Source organism: Ambystoma mexicanum, chromosome 1q (assembly GCF_040938575.1).
Source record: "Ambystoma mexicanum isolate Mex_15411 chromosome 1q, UKY_AmexF1_1, whole genome shotgun sequence".
Lineage (NCBI taxonomy): Eukaryota > Metazoa > Chordata > Amphibia > Caudata > Ambystomatidae > Ambystoma > Ambystoma mexicanum.
This window is the reverse complement of record NC_090922.1, coordinates 1,335,363,332-1,335,380,537: the sequence shown is the minus strand read 5'-3', so window position 1 is coordinate 1,335,380,537 and position 17,206 is coordinate 1,335,363,332. Positions and strand designations below refer to the sequence as shown.

The following is a 17,206-nucleotide window of genomic DNA, read 5'->3' as shown; positions in this document are numbered from 1 at the left end:
AACTTAGTATTTACGGCAAGAAAGCCACTCTGTACAGTTGCCAGTAGGTGGTCCTCCCTCGATGCCGTGGGGGGAGCAGGACCGCCCATCCACTGGACGGTCTCCCGCAGGTGCAGACGATTTGGACGGAGTGTTGGTATAAGTGTCCATTGGGCCCTTCTTCTTTGATGCAGCTCCTTTGGTCATGACCTAGGGGTGTAAACACCTGATCAGGGAGGAATAGGTGAGGGAAGGAGGCCCAGAGCGGCGTATGCAACACAGCTGCCGCCCCGGTCACAACACGGCCACACCAGATAGCCGCCACGCACCAAGTCCAAGAGAGGGGGCGGCTGGCACAGCAGTACATAAGCACCCCCCAGCGTGGCATGCAGTTCTGTGAGAAAAGGGTACAGAAGGCCCGCTACACAAGGTGAACTGGGCCAAAAAGCCAGCCATGCCAACGTTACCAATAGAGCTGTCCGAACACTGGGCCACCACAACAGACAGCAAAAGCCGGTACCAACAGTTCAGGAATGGGGCCTCGCAGGTGTAAGGAGCAGCCCAGCAGCGTCACTGAAGAGATCTCGTATGTAAGGGCACCAGGGAGAACAGACCATGCACCACCATGCGCAGACACAGCAGATGGACAGGTACCAATATCTTAACCCCGACACTCATGGGCTGCATGAAGTGAAAGAGCCCCGCTCAACACGTCCTCACACCCACCATGTGCCACCAGGCAGGGGCTCAAGCCACGTCTCCTCCGGCCCAGGCTCAGAACGTAGGGAAAGGCAGAATGCACATCATTCGTCCCGGCGTCTATGAAGATGAAGGTCCCAGCGCAGCCACGTCCAGGAGCACCGCTGCAGCTAGGTCCGAGGGCGGGGGGCCGACCCCCAGAGCCCGCCCGCCAAGTTAAGCGTGCAAGCCTCGCCACAGCAGCCCGCATCCACCCTAGCCCCGCACAGCCAGGGGACAGGCGGGGCAGACCTCGGCACCAAGGAGGCACCCCGCCGCCTGCACAAACAACCAGAGTAAGGGCAGCCCGCATGGGGCCTCCAGCACTGAGCCCCCTACGGCCCGGCGGAAGAGGACATGGGCACCACGATGTGCAGGGACGGCTCCGGAGCCCGGCACCCGCCCGCAGGTCCAGGCGGCACCACGGGCACTACTGCCGGGAGCCAGAGGGGGGGGTCAAGAAAGGCACACGTCCAGCGGGACAGCCCACAATAGGCGCCGAAGGCGGGCCGCAGCACTCCAGTCAACCACCCCTCGCGGCGAGGGAAGAGCACCACTCAGCCTTCCCCCTCAGTAGGCCTCGAGCGCGCAACAGCTGCAGTGGGTCCAATTCACAGGAGCTCGGCACCCCTTCAGGATAAATTGAGGTTCCCAAATGCACAGAACCGCCAGCAGCCCACAGGGTTAGTTGAACGAGCACAGGAGCAGGCGTAACCGGATTTATTGCAGCAACGGATTTTGGTCGGCAGGAGCTCTCCACCTAAGCGGCCATCCTGCTTGGCGGCTCAACGGCACCCCTACCTTGACCATTTTTGCTAACCATCTGCAAAGGCAGAATTATATCTCCTTGCCGGGGACGTTGCAAGAAGATTGGAGAAATTTTCCTGGTAGGTTCAACTGCCGGAGCAATGTTTTTTTACGCTATACACTTGGCCCCCTCCTTTAGGAACATTGGAGCCCACGGCGTTCCTTTTATAGAGGGGTAGATCTTTGTGGTAGACTTTCCTGATTTCGTTTCTACGAACTCAAGAGCTCGATGGATCATTGAGCTCCAGTCCCACATTCTGTGCATCTCCCAATTGATCCTGGTGAGGATCAGTTTGCAGCTCCACACTAACACTTTCTTTTGATTCAGAACTGCCTGATTCTGAGTTGTATCTGCTACATTATTCCCAACTTTTCTCCCTTCTCTTTGTGCCACAGTACTTTTTCTAGTCCTGTTTATGGCTCCTTCGGCTTTCTAATCTTTAGAGATCCTCAGTTCGTTCTTTTGCGACTCTTCCTGTCTTCTTATGACATCCTCTTTGCTTTTCAGTTCCTCAATGATGTTCAAGGTTTTCTCCTTTTCTTTACCTTTTTCTAAGAGCAATTGGGAAAGCAGTTGTACATTTCCTTCTGGCTTCTTTTTTCCTGGTCTTTCTCCTACCCTCTGACAGATGATTTCCAGCTTCTGTCCATTCTGGAGAAGACACAATTTGTTTTTGTTTTTTAAAAATCATTTTGTTCACTAATATGTGGCTCCCTTGGTCTGTCCTCTAATTCTTCTACCACATATGCCAATCTTCTAAATTCTTCCAAAACCGATTCAGAAAGTGGTGTATCATCAAAGCAATTGATGTCAGCCTCTTCTCCTAAGTGGGTTTCTATGCCTCGACCTCTTCTTGTATTCTGGGTTTTAAGTAAGGATAGACATTTTGATAACAGGCCTTTTTGTCTGTCTTCTTCTTTATTATGCTCTCCCCTTCAGCCTCAGCTGAACCGACCCCAATATCGTGTGGTGTGCCTCAGGGATCCTGTGTGTCACCCACACTTTACAATATAGCATAGCATCTACCTTGAAATTCAAGCCTGGATGCCACGAATGGCCTCTGCCTCAATGATAAGACCGAGTTAATGACTGTGGGCACTCAGGCTCGCCTGAATAAACTCAATCCCAAGTACTCCTCTTTCATCATTGATGGCAATGCAATCAACGTCTCTAAAGAGATAAAAACGCTGGGGGTTTACCTCGACTCAACCCTCTCTCTCAAAAAGCAGGTCAATAGCATTGCATCCTCCACGGCATATACCAACAAACTGATCTACAGCTGTAAAGATTACCTATCCACAGCTAGTTGCCTAACACTGGCCAGAGCACTTGCCCTCTCCAAAATTGACTATTGTAACACACTCTTCCTCGGTTCTTCAGAACATAACCTAAACAAGCTCCAGGTTCTCCAAAATAATTCACTTAGAGCCGCACTCAGCCTCCCCAGATCATGTCACATCTCCACTCAGACAAGATGCTAACTGGCTACCCATACGAGAAAGAATCACTCTACGCACCCTGGCATCACGGTTTCGGTCGTTTTGACCGAAAAAAAATGGTCAAAAGGACCAAATGTTCGAAAAATGATACCACCAAAGGATCGAACACCAAAAGTTTGATCCTTTGGTGGTAGCATTGGAGAAAAAAACAGGGGCTGTGGGGGTGTCCCCCGCATTCCCCCGCTCACTATACTTCATGGTATAGTGAGCGGGGGCTGCGGGACACCCCCACAGCCTTCTGTTTAAAAAAAAACGAGAAGAGAAGGACCCTGCAGCGTCGGTTCCCTTTCACAGAAGTGAAAGGGAACCGGCGCTGCAGGAACCAGCGTGAAGATGAAGGTAAGTGGGGTTTGTGTATGTTGGGGGTGTGGGTGGGGGGGTGTGTTTTTGCAAATTATCGCGGCTGTAATGTCCGAAAACAAAGTGTTCGAATTTTTGGTTATTCGAATACTTTGTTTTCGGCCATTTCAGCCTCGATAATTTTGGCTTCGGCCAAATCACTGAGATTCGCCATCACATACAAATGCCTAACACTGCCCCTAAATACCTGGCAGAAAAAGTCTGCATCCACCAACCCGCATGCTCTACCAGATCTTCAGTCCCTCAGGCTAGTGGTCCCTAAATTCAATCTTAAGTCAACAGGAGGAGCCAGTTTTCCAGTACAAGCAGCCAAACGCTGGAACTCCCTACCCATACCCATCAGACACGATCCCTCTTTTCTCACTTTTAAAGCTAAGACTAAAAACTGGCTGAATACAATGCTTTCATCATAATAGCATTTACTACCCTGTTGCACTTCTTACCTGCATCTTATAGTTTGACCCACCTGTAACCAGGGTCCATTTGTTGTTGATATATGTTCTGACTACCGTTATCCATGTCTGTAACCACAAGTTTTTCAAGCGCCCAGTTACTCCGGAGTTTGGTGCGCGATACAAATAATAAACAAATACAAAATAAAAAGGGACCTTTGTACTGCTGAAAGATCCACGCCTTGTTTTGTTAGTTCCACCCTCAATTCATTGAGGGAGGGTGGAAGGACAGTATCAATTGTCGTTGTTAGTCCCACTATTGAAGGTTCTACACAGGCTATTTCTTGAGTCAGCTCTAACAAGGTTCCACCTTGTAGTTGAACTTCAGTTTTTAAGTGTTCAAAAACTGTTACCAAGAAGTTCAGAACAAAATTTAGTGCTGAGAGGGTAGCCGTGCTTGCTTGTTTTGCGACCCCTTCCTTTGATATTTGTTTGGGTTCTTGGTTTATTTCCAAGGTTTCCTCAATCAGTTGTCTCCCAGCGTTAAGTACTTGAGTTGGAGTCTCTTTATCCAGTTCTTCCTCCTGGATAATATCCTCCATAGTAATCTCGGCAAGAGTATCTTTTTGCATAGCTGCTTGAGGTAAAGGGTCGTGGTTGGGTAGGGCTCATGCTCTCCATCATTCAATATGGGCCAGTTCTCATTTTGGATAGCAGTCACACTTTTCGTTTGTTTCCCCTCACAAAAGTGTTGTTCTAGTATTTTTTTAGTTGTAGTAGTGTACTCAAAACCACGCTTCCAGAGTTGGGCGATGTCCGTTGCTGCATTATTGGTCACTAATTGCTCGGAGTGTACCTGAGCTATTGCTGTTATATTTGGTGTTGATAATGCTGTGACCACTCTGCATGGTGTAGAATGTGTATCTTGTGTTTTTATCTCCTCTAAATATGACCCGTCCCATTCCGGGCAACTACGGTCATCTAAGAGCGCCTTACTGCTCAACTTCTTGTTTTTTTTTTTGTTTGGTAATATTGTTGTGTAGTAAATCTATTTACATTCAGTATAATCCGCCAGCTAAGATCAATAAGCTAGCGCGTGCTTTGCTTTGTTTTTAGTAATCCAAATCACTACCGTGTGACCCCGATCTTGTTTCAGTGTTCAATATGTGCTATTACTTCAAAGGGGTGCCTTATAAGTTCGGCCGACAGTCCCCCGGTGTTCAACTGCCAATAATTTCACTCCACACTTATACTTGGCAGGATACCAGATCTGTCTTCCAACCCGTGAATTGGTTCTCCGAGGGCTCCTCGTAGCTCCAAACAGTATCCCAACAGTCCTGCTCTCTGCCCTTGTCGCTGCGCCAGACTTGTACTTTACGCAGGGGCGGAAATGCGCTAGTATATATTACGGTAATTAAAATGGCGTAAGTATTAGCCAGTTCTAAGTGTTGGTGGGGATCAAAGGAGTCACTCCAACAGTCTCCCCACCTACAGTTAGTTTGTTTAGCACCCGCTCGCGATGCTTATGCCTGCCACTGCATACTATAGCATTCAGTAATCAATGACCATTAAACGAATAGTGAAACAGTAAGTGAGCTGCAGCCACTCGTCCCGGCTGGGTGTAACAGCAACCAGCTCAAACCTTTTTCCCAGGACCAGGTCAGGCAAAGGGACACTCCCCGTGAGGTGGGTAACAACGCTGCCTGCGGTGCCGGCAGAAAGTAGAAGCAAAAAGTAAAAGCAAAACGCCTGAGGCTCACCGCACACCATGCAACCCAGTTGCAGTGCTGGCAGTATTTCGCAGTGCTGCCAGCTGGGAAATACTGAAAAATACTTCCCAGTGCTATCACCCTGTGTTTGCGGGCTAGCAGCAGTGCTGTCTGTGGTGCTGGCAAAAAGTGAGGGCAAGTCGCCTAAGGCTTACCACACACCAGTCAGCAGCTCCACCGACAGACCTCTCGCCCTTGCTCAATCCATTCCATTCCGCTCAATCCGATCTGTAAAAACAAATCGTTGCGGGATACAGAGCCAGTGCTAGGAAGTCCACTTTTTCTTGCTGTAAGAGGCTATTTCTGTTGCGTGTGCTACAATAGATCAGGCGTTTATTAGGGCACCTCTGATGTATGGGATAATAGTCTCAGTAGGTGTTTTTAGTGGTGCTTGGTTCTTAAGTTTGTGCTTAGGAGGAGAAAATGGCTTGCTTGTTCTGTTGATGGTTATTGAGTAATAGTGGCTGAGAGATGCTGTTTTTTTAGATCAACTGATGGGATAGAAGCTTTGAGTTATTGGGTTTCGGATTGTCCGGCCCTTGCCATGATTCGAACTGCTATGTTCTCTAAAGAACTAGAGAGTTTTAAGGCTGATTATTGAAAGGAACATTTTTGGTCAAGACTAATGTGTTGGGAAAATGTATCTCTGATTATCGCCCTTGTTAACTGTTTAAAAGCTGTTTCTGAATGAGTGTACATGTATTTTGTTTTCCTTCTTTTGTTTTAATCCATTTTAGTTTTAATTTGATTATTTGTTTATGCTTTGTATAAGGGCTCATGTAAACCATGTCACAATAAAAATAAAAAAAATAAACCAAAGAATGCTTGGCTTGTTCTGGGAACCTTAGTTGGCATTTCCTCTGAGGCAGTTAAAGATATCATATCCTACCCTTTATTCTTTAAACATTTCTGAAGTGGTTTGTTTTCTGACATGGGATTATTTGACTACCCACTGCCAATGCCAGGCTGCTCATTTTCGTTTCGATACCCAGGAGAGGGTCATGCAATACATTTAAGCCCATAAGTGCCTGTTCCGGCGAAGGTGTATTTTTGAAAGCGTATTATGAATGAACCGAAAAATATCTCAACATAGCTGACATATCATCCAGCATTCTATTCCCAGAGAGAATTAATAAAGTTTCCAGTTTGATTCAAACCCACCATCAAAGCTGAGAAATCATGTACATTTGTGGGGAATACGTTGTGTGCATGATATTGTAGGATAGCAGTTGCATATTTGTATCTTTAGAATGTCTATGCCAGAGGCTATTGTCCTAATTCTCTTGGTTATTGTAAAGCCCAGATCTATTCTCCCTTTTTGATGTTGCTGATAGATCTGATTTACTGTGGAAGTCTGCACAAGCGCATATGCCAAGGACGTAGTTTAAGAGACCACCTGATGCAGAAATATTTGTCTAAAATGAAATCATATGGGTCTCGATTGTTGTCTGAGATTTGAGAAAATGCACTGTCTTAACTGGTGCTATGTACAGGAGTCTTTCCTGTCAATGTCAAAAACGTTGCTACATTTCAAAAGAAATAAACACCCTGCCATTAAAACATTGTCCCAGAAATAGGAGGGTCCTCCATCTGTTCCCTCCTACAAAACATTCATTCATTGATCCGTAAGCAAACATTCAGCCATATAGGGGAATTATAAGGATATGGTGTCAGGCCAATTGCAATCTCTGCATGCTTCAAACAGGGCAAAATCTGGTTTTAAGAAGGCAAGGTGGCAGAACGTCCCAGCAATTGCAGTTTTATATGGCGAAAATGGGAAGGATTCATGGCTAGCCCGCTAAGGCTGCTCGCCAGGGTTCTTGTTAAAAGAAGATATTATTTCTTTTTGCATCTGAAAATAGCCTTTTAATATGGTAGCTGTTTCAAGCCTCAATTCATTCAAAGTGTTTTCATGCTGCTTCACCATAACTTTATGCTTTTGCACCCCACATTGATTGCTAGATTAGCTTATTTGTTTCCTCAAATACAGCACAGCTTTAAGGACTCTGCATCATCAGTGATTTTGCTTTTTATTAAGGCTGACCTTGAAATATGCTTTTACAGAGTTTAAGCATTTGAGAACAATGTCAAAGTTGAGAGCATTGTGCATGCCTGTGCTTGACTGGAGTTCACTGTGGTCTCTTTTCTGGGCAGAACGCTTCTTGATTTATTTTGAGTCGATGTAATGTACATTTGTGGCATTCAAATCTTTTGTACTTTTCAATTAATTTTACTCTAATCCAATCTGACCGTTGCATTTTTTTGACATACTCATCAGAATCAGTCTAACTTTATTTTGCAACTTCCTTCTCTATTTTTTCTTGTAGCGTTGTTAGTCCAATTGATGGAAAATCAATGGAGTCCATAACCAGTGTTAAAATATTTCATGGCTCAGAGTACAAAGCAAATGGAAAAGTCATTAGGTGGACTGAGGTAAGGACCTAGTCTCGATTTAAAATAAAATGTTCAGGAAGGGAAATCAGGATATGAGTATTTCTCCTATGAGTAGTCCTTCAAGATTATAAAATGATCACCGGCAGGCAATCCGATCGTGAACATTTTTTTTGTTTAAAACATAATAAGTTGAAAAAAAGCCTTTTTTGGGCTAGTTTTGTCTCATTTGCCATGGCTTATACACTTGCCGTCTAATCTTTTTTATCCCATCATACTTTCATGATACCATCATCCTTTTGCAATGACCTGTTTGCTGTGCCACCAGTAATGTTTTAAACCATACATACTTCTATGTCAATAGCAATGGCCATCACTGTGCCCACACTGTTTCTTATTTTGCAATGATGGGTTGTAATATGTTTTTGCTTACTTTTTCACCACTGATGTTTACATTTAATTTAATATCTTTGGAGCCAGTGTTGAAATAGTGTATTGTATACCCTCCTCATGGCCTGCCCCTATTTAGGTAAGTTGTGTTCATGCCACCCTCACTTCCTTGTCAATCTGCACTATAAGTTAACTAAAGAATGCTGATGGCATTCTGCTATTGAGTCTACTATTGAGTCCTAGGTTTATATATCGCCAATGGCAATCGCTTGGCCAACCTGTGTGTTGACCCCCTCGCCTTTATCAGCGATAGCCATATACCACTGTCTGAATTCTATGCCCACCCACGCACCTACATTGTTCCTTGAACCGTTGGTGCTTCTGTCCACTTGGTAGACCTACATCTCAGGTCTATATTTGTTCCAGAAACCACCGTCTGCAGGTTTAGCACGTTGCCCTATACATTCAACTGCATATCTGCCAAGAATCCTACTGAGCCTTCTGAATTTCTTGCACTTTGTCATAACAAAATCGGTATGTTACTAGTACCATAACGGTCACTGAGAAACACATTGTATCTCTTTAGCGCTTGTATATCAGAAAATGATATTTTGTAAGACAGCACCATACTCATCTTAAGGTTGACATTATTTTATGATCTTACGGATGCCTTACATATTAACTAATATGTCAGTTGAACCTTGGGACTCATTGTGCCGAGTCTTGGTACATTTTTTCCTTTTTCCTGCTTTCACAGTCTCATTAATTCAGCCCAGCATATTTTCTCCCCATTTTGGATTTCCTGACCCTCTTTGGCAAGTGAAAGTGTTTTTCCCCCTCACTTGCCACTGCAGCTCAGTTCTTTGGGCAACACTGACCAGTCCCTATAGCTGAGATTACAGAGGGCACTGCCCACCACCCATTTCCCTGAACCCTGTGTGGGGTTTTCACCCAGGCAGTGTGTTCATGACGAGCTGGTTTAAGTATTAACCATGCCTGCATCTTTTTACCAAATGTTTACCTTTTGTCTATGGTATTAGGCAAAATGTCTCTTGTGGGTTAAACCCTTCTTTGTGAAGCACTGCCTTTTCTTTACCTTCTTCCTCCTGTTTGGCAGTAGGAATGGCAATATATGGTTCACTCTTTTGCCGGCTGTCACCTTAGCCCGGGGAAAGCAGCTGGGTGCTTTGACCTGCATTTTTTATCTAGGGGTTTCTGACACCCTATTCCACATCCTCATTGATGAAAGGGGTGTGCCTCCGGTCAGTATCTCGTAACCTTTCAGTTTGAATGCTTCATGTCTCGTGATAGGTGATCTAGGGTAGCGCTCAGTACAGTTTATTTTTTCTTTCTGGGGAGAGCCATTAATTAGTGGACTACTTGGACCCGAATTCGCAAGCAAGGAGAGGACCAAGAGGGGACACTGGGACCATTGCTGAAACTGCCATTGCTAAAGCCAACTCCCATGAGGCGAAGCTCTGTGCCTCTCAACCGGTGAAAGCCACTGCAAGCGATTCCTTCCATTGAACCAGTGGGCACAACTGCTTCACCATCCTCCACCTATATTGTTGCCATGTTAAAGCTTGTGGTTCCCCTAGATCTGCTCCATTCTGAAAGGTGTACACATTCGGAGTGCAGGACTCCTCCTGTGTGTGGACATCAAACATACATTTATTTCCGCTGTCCCACAGGCTTCATTGTGGAACACCTTGACTCGTTACACTGATGCTGCCCTTGGCCACCGGGCAGAGCTAGCCTGCTGGAGCGGAGTTCCCTTGCCCACTGTTAGAGACTGCTAATCTCCTATTGCATAGTCTGGCCATCTTTGCTATCATAGGAGTCAAAATAGAGGTGGTCTTCCTTCGGATTCTGAAGTCCAACTCCAGTCGTCCGGAAACCTTTAGTGGGCCTGTGAACTTGCCTCTGCACCCATGATACATGGAGCTTCTTCACTGCAACCTTCTGCATGAGTAATCTCCCCTGCGTCTTCTAACTTGTCACCGGTCTTTCTCTTGGGGGGGCGCCTTGGGTTAGCTTGCACACCTCTTTTGCTCATCCCTTCTGACTGCAGCATACTCGTTGGGGCGTAAAGTCCTGACCAGTAGCCACACCGGCTTCTCTTCTTTGGTGTTGGGTCCTGAAGATTCTAGTTCTGTATGGTGTCCATGGATCTCGCCTTGTAGGGGTCTTTCTGTTCATCCGACTCAAACTATGCAAGTTCATATCTGGAATACAGGTCTCCATAACCTCATCTTACCTACTGTGCTGGACTTGCCCGTGGTATCCTATTGGAGAACTTTTCTAATGACACTTAACCTCTCCTCAGTAATAGAAAACTATGTTAGCTGTACATTTGGTTGAAAATTTGATCAAAGAATAAAGTTTGGTATTTTAAGTTACTGGTTCCAGTGTGCCTTCCATTCTCAAAGCTTGTGATTCTTGTCTAACCTATCTTTCGAATGGATTGTGTCCTCCAACATATTCCACATCTTTGACATGCAATGTCCACAGCTGTGCACTTCGGAAACTTTTTCAGCAGAGGGCGTTGAGTCAATGTCCTTCGAAGGCCTCCATCGAGGGCGACATCACCGGATGTTATAAATAGGACGCACGGCGTCCGTAGCCTCAGTTCCCTTTTTTCCGCGAATGTGTTGCTTCGTGAAACTCGGCGCGCCTCGTGTGTTCATGGTTACAATGTCTTTCTCTTTGACCCCTCCGATTCTGTGGTCTAGCTTCAAGACCTGCCGGGACTGCAAGTCAAAAATGTCGCTCACCGACCCGCACCGCATTAGTTTGTGGTGCCTGGTCTAGTCACACGACACTGACGACTGCTTGAAATGCCAGTCGCTGACTGCCAAGGCCTTGCGGGAGCGGAAGGGGAGGCTCCAGGTAGGTAGGGGGGGTCTAAGCCTGCTAGGTCCCGAACATCCTAATCTAAATCCAAGGGGGTTTCCACCGATGATGCGGGGACTCTCTGCGTCGGAAGGAGTCCCGGGGATCTCGGTCCCGGAGTGGATCCCACCACTCTTCTTCCTCGTCCCGGCACTCTAGGCAGTGCCGTCACTGGTCGCCTTTCCCGTCCTCCTCAGAGTATGGTGCCTCGAGGAAGGTTGCGTGCCCGACAAAGTCCTCGACTCTGGAGGAATGGGCTGCGTTTAAAGAAACAATGTTAGCGATTTTTCAATCGTAGGGCATGGGTCCAGTCGTGCCTTCTAACGAAGCCGGCCAGGATCGGTCTCGTACCGTGGCTCGCACGCCTTCGGGCTTGGGTAGACGACGCGACTCGCATCTGGAGCCTTCGAGGCCCGGTACGGACAAGGATTCGAAAAGTCGCAAGAGACGTGCTTCTAGGTCTCAGTCCTCGTCTCCATCGAGACCACAGCAAACTATTGAGGGTTCGGGGCCGGTCGGCACTGTGTCCGTCCAATTTGGACCGTCGACGCTTTGCTGTTGTATCAGCCCACAGTGCCGTCGGCACCTGTGTCGGTGCCGAAGGCTTCGGCGCTCCCGACGTCGAGGTTGTCAACGCTCTCGCCATCGAAGCCTTCAGCGCTATCGGTGCCTTCAGGGATTTTTTCTCTAAATTTGTCTTTGGTGTGCCCGGAACTCGTGGATCCTCCAAGGAAGGCTACTGGGAAGTCTGTGCGGCTAGTTTTGGCTTACAGGCCCTCTTCTGTCACCAGGCCTGGGTTTCAGCCCCCTATGGATGACATTTATGAAGAGGAAGAAAGGTCTGAGTTTGAGGACCCTGGTGAACTTGATGAGGCTCCACTTTTTTCTGGAGACAGTTGGAGGAATTGCAGCACACCCTCCATGATGCCAGTGGGTTGGACACTTATCCGGAAGTGGATTTTGGTAGGCCTGAGCCTAGGGCTCATGCGGAGTCATGAGGCTTATGGCGAGGGTCTTGGAGTATCTGGGCTGGTCCAGTCCTCCTGAAGTCTTTGTGCAAGATGACCTGACAGACATTTTCGATCAAGGTCCATCCTCTGACCCCGTTTAACCATTTCATCTCACCTTGCAGAAAAGGGTGGCAGCTGCTTGGCAGTCCCCGGAATCTCTTCCGGCTGTTAACAAGTCTTTGACTAAGAAATACCGCCCTTGAGAGGTTGCAGACCTCAAAAGCTGTGGCGAAATCTGTAAGCGCTGCAGTGCGTCAAACTCTGCCTTTTCATGCTAGGGGACAGCAGTGGAGGGGAGGTTCTTTTCATTACTACTCCTCCTTTGGTAGAATGCGCAGGAACCCCAGTCAAAGGGGCCAGTGAAAAAGTACCCGTGGTGGTCGGGGAAATAGTGGTGCCAAAGCTGCTCAGGCACTGCCACACCTGCTTCCAAACAGTCATGAGGCCATGTCCCATGGTTCGCCGGTTGGGGGCAGACTGTCTCAGCATCTCGAAGAGTGGCAGACCATTACTTCAGATGTGTGGGTCCTGGATACTATAGTCCACAGCTACTGCCTTCCCTTCCTTCAGCGGCCTCAGGACAATCCACCGGAAAACTCTTTGAATCTTCTGGATCCGCTCCTTGCGCAGGAAATCTTATTCCTGCTGGAGAAAGGCGCTATAGAACTAGTGCCTGTCGTTTGTACAGGCGGTGTGATTTCAGTCTGAATCATCAAACTCAGGTATCTAAGGAATAGAGATATACATATGTATTTGTGAACTGTGAAATAGTCGATGGAAGACCATTTACATTCGGATTGAGTAGTACCTGGACCCGGATGGGTGGCCTCCAGAAAAGATGGAGGACAAACTTGTAGGTTCCTAGAATCTTCAAGGTTGGTTGATGAAGCAATCCAAGAATGATGTTGCCATTTGGATAAGCTTAAGTGCTTAGCACTGCCAATAAATGCAAGGGTGGAAAGGCTGCATTTAGCTAAAGAACGTAATTCAAGGGGTGGCAGCTGAAGTAAATTGTGCTGTACCAGTATCCCTATGTGGATAGTACTGGAGTGCGGTAAAGACTAACTCGCATTTATGTGAGGAAAAGGCAGTGCATGCAGATGCTTTGCAGTTAAAGCGCCGTACTAAGATGTCGACCATGGGGGCGGGGAGGGCTCCATTGATTTATTCTAAAGTGGCGTGGGCAAAGTGGTATAAATGCTATGTTGTCGCCTAAAATGGCAAACAAAGTTGCACAGTATTTATTGTCGTATTGTTGTCATCGTGCACACGATGTGCGTGCTCTTATTAAGGAGAGGTAATATTGAAAGTGATGGTGCCTTATCCGGTCCGTGAATGTAGAAGTATAAGTGAAATCAATGAAATCTTGGAAATTAGAAGCCAGTCCGATTCCAGTCCGGTGGAAACTTTCCGACACCTGCTACTTTCATGCCCAGAGGTCGATCACATTAGAAAACCATACCTGAAAAACCTCTTGGCCTCGGCCTACATATACGAGGAGTTTTGGTGGAATCGGCTGATGGGAGGCGAGAAGACAGGATGGGTGACGGCCACAGCGAAAACCATGGACTTGATTTTAAAAATCACAACCAAAGAAAATAAAACCAATAAGAAACGACAGATTTTAGAAAACGTTTGTTGATTCACCTTGTAAAAACCTTTTTTAGGTTAAACCAAGAATTTAAAAAAACCTTTGTTTTAAGACACTATTTCCTAGTGATCTTGTTAGGCTAATATATGTGAATCTAGCCTCAGTGCAAATACAGGGTTACCTCCTGTGTGTTAATGATAAGGGTAGCCTTTGACTCACCTTCCCAACAGCTCCAGTACATTGGGGCTGTGTTCGACACTTCCTTGGGGAAGTGTTCGCCTCCCAAGGTAAGGGCTCATCACATTGTGCAGATGGTGGACAAGTTTAAGCATGCCCAGAGTCTCCCGCATTTCGAATTCTTAAGGTTGCTCGGCCTCATGGCATCCTGCATTTTTCTGGTGCCAGAGGCCAGGCTGCGGATGAGATCCCTGCAGTGGGCCCTCAAAATGCAGTGGTCACAGTTCTCTGGCAAGATGTCGGATCCCGTTCAGATTCCACTCTCGGTCTCCCAGGATCTTCTATGGTGGGCCAACAAAGGGAACCTGATGCAGGGGGAACAGTTTTGGCACCCGTGGACGGAGGTGATGGTTGTGACCGATGATTCCCTCACAGGATGGGGCGCTCATGCCAACGATTTGACAGCAGTTGTTGGTCTCGGTCGGAGTCCAAACTCCACATCAATCTGTTGGAGCTGAGGGCCATCAGGCTAGCCCTGAAGGCTTTTCTGCCTTCTGTACAGGGGAAGAGTTGTCTGATCATGACGGACAACACAGTGGCCATGCATTACCTCATAAAATAAGGGGGGCTAGGGTCACTCCCGTTGTACAGAGAGGCAATGCAACTCTGGTTCTGGGCCATCCAGCAGGAAATTTTGATATCAGCAGTTCATCTGGCCGGAGACGAAAATGTGGCGGCGGATGCTCTGAACAGGCAGAGCACACTCTCTCACGAGTGGAAGTTGGCTTGGGAAGTCCTTCAGGAGATCTTCGCCCTTTGGGGAACCCCGCAAGTGGATCTCTTCGCCTCCAGTGTCAACCGGAAGTGCGAGAGATTCTGCTAAAGGGAATTTCCTCCAAGAGGAGCCTTAGGAGACTCGTTCGTGGTGGATTGGTCATTCCCACTGGTGTATGTGTTTCCTCCAGTCCCCGTCATTCCTCAAGTGTTGCGGGGGTTTGGTTCCCACATGATCCTCATTGCTCCAGATTGGGCCAGGAGAGCGTGGTACCCGGACCTTCTAGAAATCTCAATCGAGGACGAGAGGGAAGGAGGAGGAGGAAGGCGGAAGGAAGAGGAAGAGGAGCCTTTCCAGGTGCCGGTTTGGGATTTTGTTTGGAAATTTCTCATGGGTGCTCCATTTGAACCTTTGCACTCATGTCCTTTCAGATTACTGTCCTTCAAGACTGTGTTCTTAGTTGCGGTTACTTGAATTGCAGGCACTTTCATCTAAGACGCCCTTTGCTGTATTTCACAAGGACAGGGTTGTACTGCAAGTACTTCCCTCTTTTCTACCTAAGGTAGTATCTGAATATCATTTGAGTCAAAAGGTGGTTCTTCCATCTTTCTACCCTCCTCCTCATCCTGGTAAGGAAGAGGAGTGGCTCCATCGGTTGGATCCTAGGAGAGCTCTGAGCTTTTACATTTTTAGGATGTCCAGGGTCAGAGTGGATGGTCAACTCTTTGTAGGATATGCTGGACACAGTTTGGGCTGGGCTGTTACCAAACAGACCTTGTCCAGGTGGATTACCATCACCATTACGGAGTGTTACCGATTGGTGGGTAAGGACCCTCCTGAAGGGTTACAAGCTCATTCCATTAGGGGCTTGGCTACTTCCAAAGCCCTACAGCGGGGGGGGGGGGTTCCTATTAGGAACATTTGCGATGCAGCCACATGGGCTTCAATCCACACCTTTGTTAAACATTACTCCCTGGATACAATCCATGGTCAGGATATGGCCTTTGGTAAGGCGGTTCTTTATTCCGCAATCTGATTGGATACTCAATTCCTTTTCCCTCCTCTATTTACTGGTACTGCTTTGGGAGTCTGTCAAAGATGTGGAATACGTTTGAGGACACAATCCATACGAAGAACATTTTACTTACCAACTGTTAACGTTCTTTGGACTGGATGTTCATCCAATGTATTCCACATCGCCCTCCCAGCCTGCCCCTCGGGAGAACTTCCTATGCGATTGCAGTTTACGTTTCTGCAAGGCTATGTGCAGTCAAGCAGGCATGAGACTGGTGCCACACGTTCTGAGGGAAAAAATGTAAACTGAGGCTACGGGCGCCGTGTGTCCTATTTATAACATCTGGTGACGTCGCCCTCGACTGAGGACTTCGAGGGACATCGACCTGACGGACGCCCTCTGATGAAAAAGTTTCCGAAGTGCAAAGCTGTGGACATTACATGTCAAAGATGTAGAATACTTTGGAGGTACATCCAGTCGAAAGAACGTTACCAGTTGATAAGTAACTTGTTCTTCTTTCCCAGTTTGAACTCCAATGGTATGAATTGAAGTGGGCCAACGTGTGTAGTTTTGCAAGCTTTGGCAGCAACAATGCCTTAATGCTGTGTCCCTGTTGCACAGCCATGAGCACAATGTCAGATTACATCACGTATGCTATCACTTAATTCATCAATGAAATCACTGTATACCAGAGCAAACTGCATTTTTTACTCTAACACATAGTGTCCCATGATGGCCTCTGTGATGTCATCAGTGTTGACATAATTGGGCCTATTCAGACATGCCTCATGTCCTGTATAGGCACCCAAATTACCCACTGGGCCTGGTCTTTGGCGAGGTACAGTGGACACTTAACCCACATGGCTAGGTCATGGGCCAATGGCCTAGGACCTATCAAAGCACCCAAAGTAGCCATATGCTTGAGACCAGACCCATTGGCTTTATTACCTTCGCCCCTTTATAGCAGGTCCATGGACAAATGGTCAAGGCCTAGACCCATGTCCAGTGGCACCACTACCCAGGACATGACTGAGATACCTGAGGGATGGCCCTCACCAAGGCACCCAAAGTAGCAACTGGGCGTATCCACATGCCTATTAATTTCAGAGGATCTGTGAGTATCTTATACCATGCTTTACGCACACACCTATAGAATGTTTGTCATACGTCTTGAAATAGACCAGGGAATGTTTGTATTCGGACTGGTAGTTTCCCATGATATCCAGTGGCCTTGTTAGGCAGAGTTTGTATGCAGTACCCTTTGGGACCACTACACACAACTATGACTACAGGTGTAAGCAAAACCAACCTTTGGTATAAGTCTGTACGACAGAGTTTTTGGTAGCAGAGCTGAGCAGCCAGGCTTATCTCAAGAGGGAATGTGAGCTGTAATGGTGTTACACAGAGGTCTACAATCACA

General features: G+C 47.1%; 1 protein-coding gene across 2 annotated transcripts in view; it reads left to right on the top strand.

Moving 5' to 3' along the window:
* ZFYVE9 (zinc finger FYVE-type containing 9) overlaps window positions 1–17,206 on the top strand; it is a 1,362,935-nt gene that overhangs the window by 1,204,950 nt on the left and 140,779 nt on the right. For both annotated transcript variants that reach the window (XM_069642200.1, XM_069642199.1), the window contains exon 17: window positions 7,873–7,978. In XM_069642200.1, the coding sequence (XP_069498301.1) occupies window positions 7,873–7,978 (106 nt within the window). The remainder of the gene's footprint in view (window positions 1–7,872; window positions 7,979–17,206) is intronic.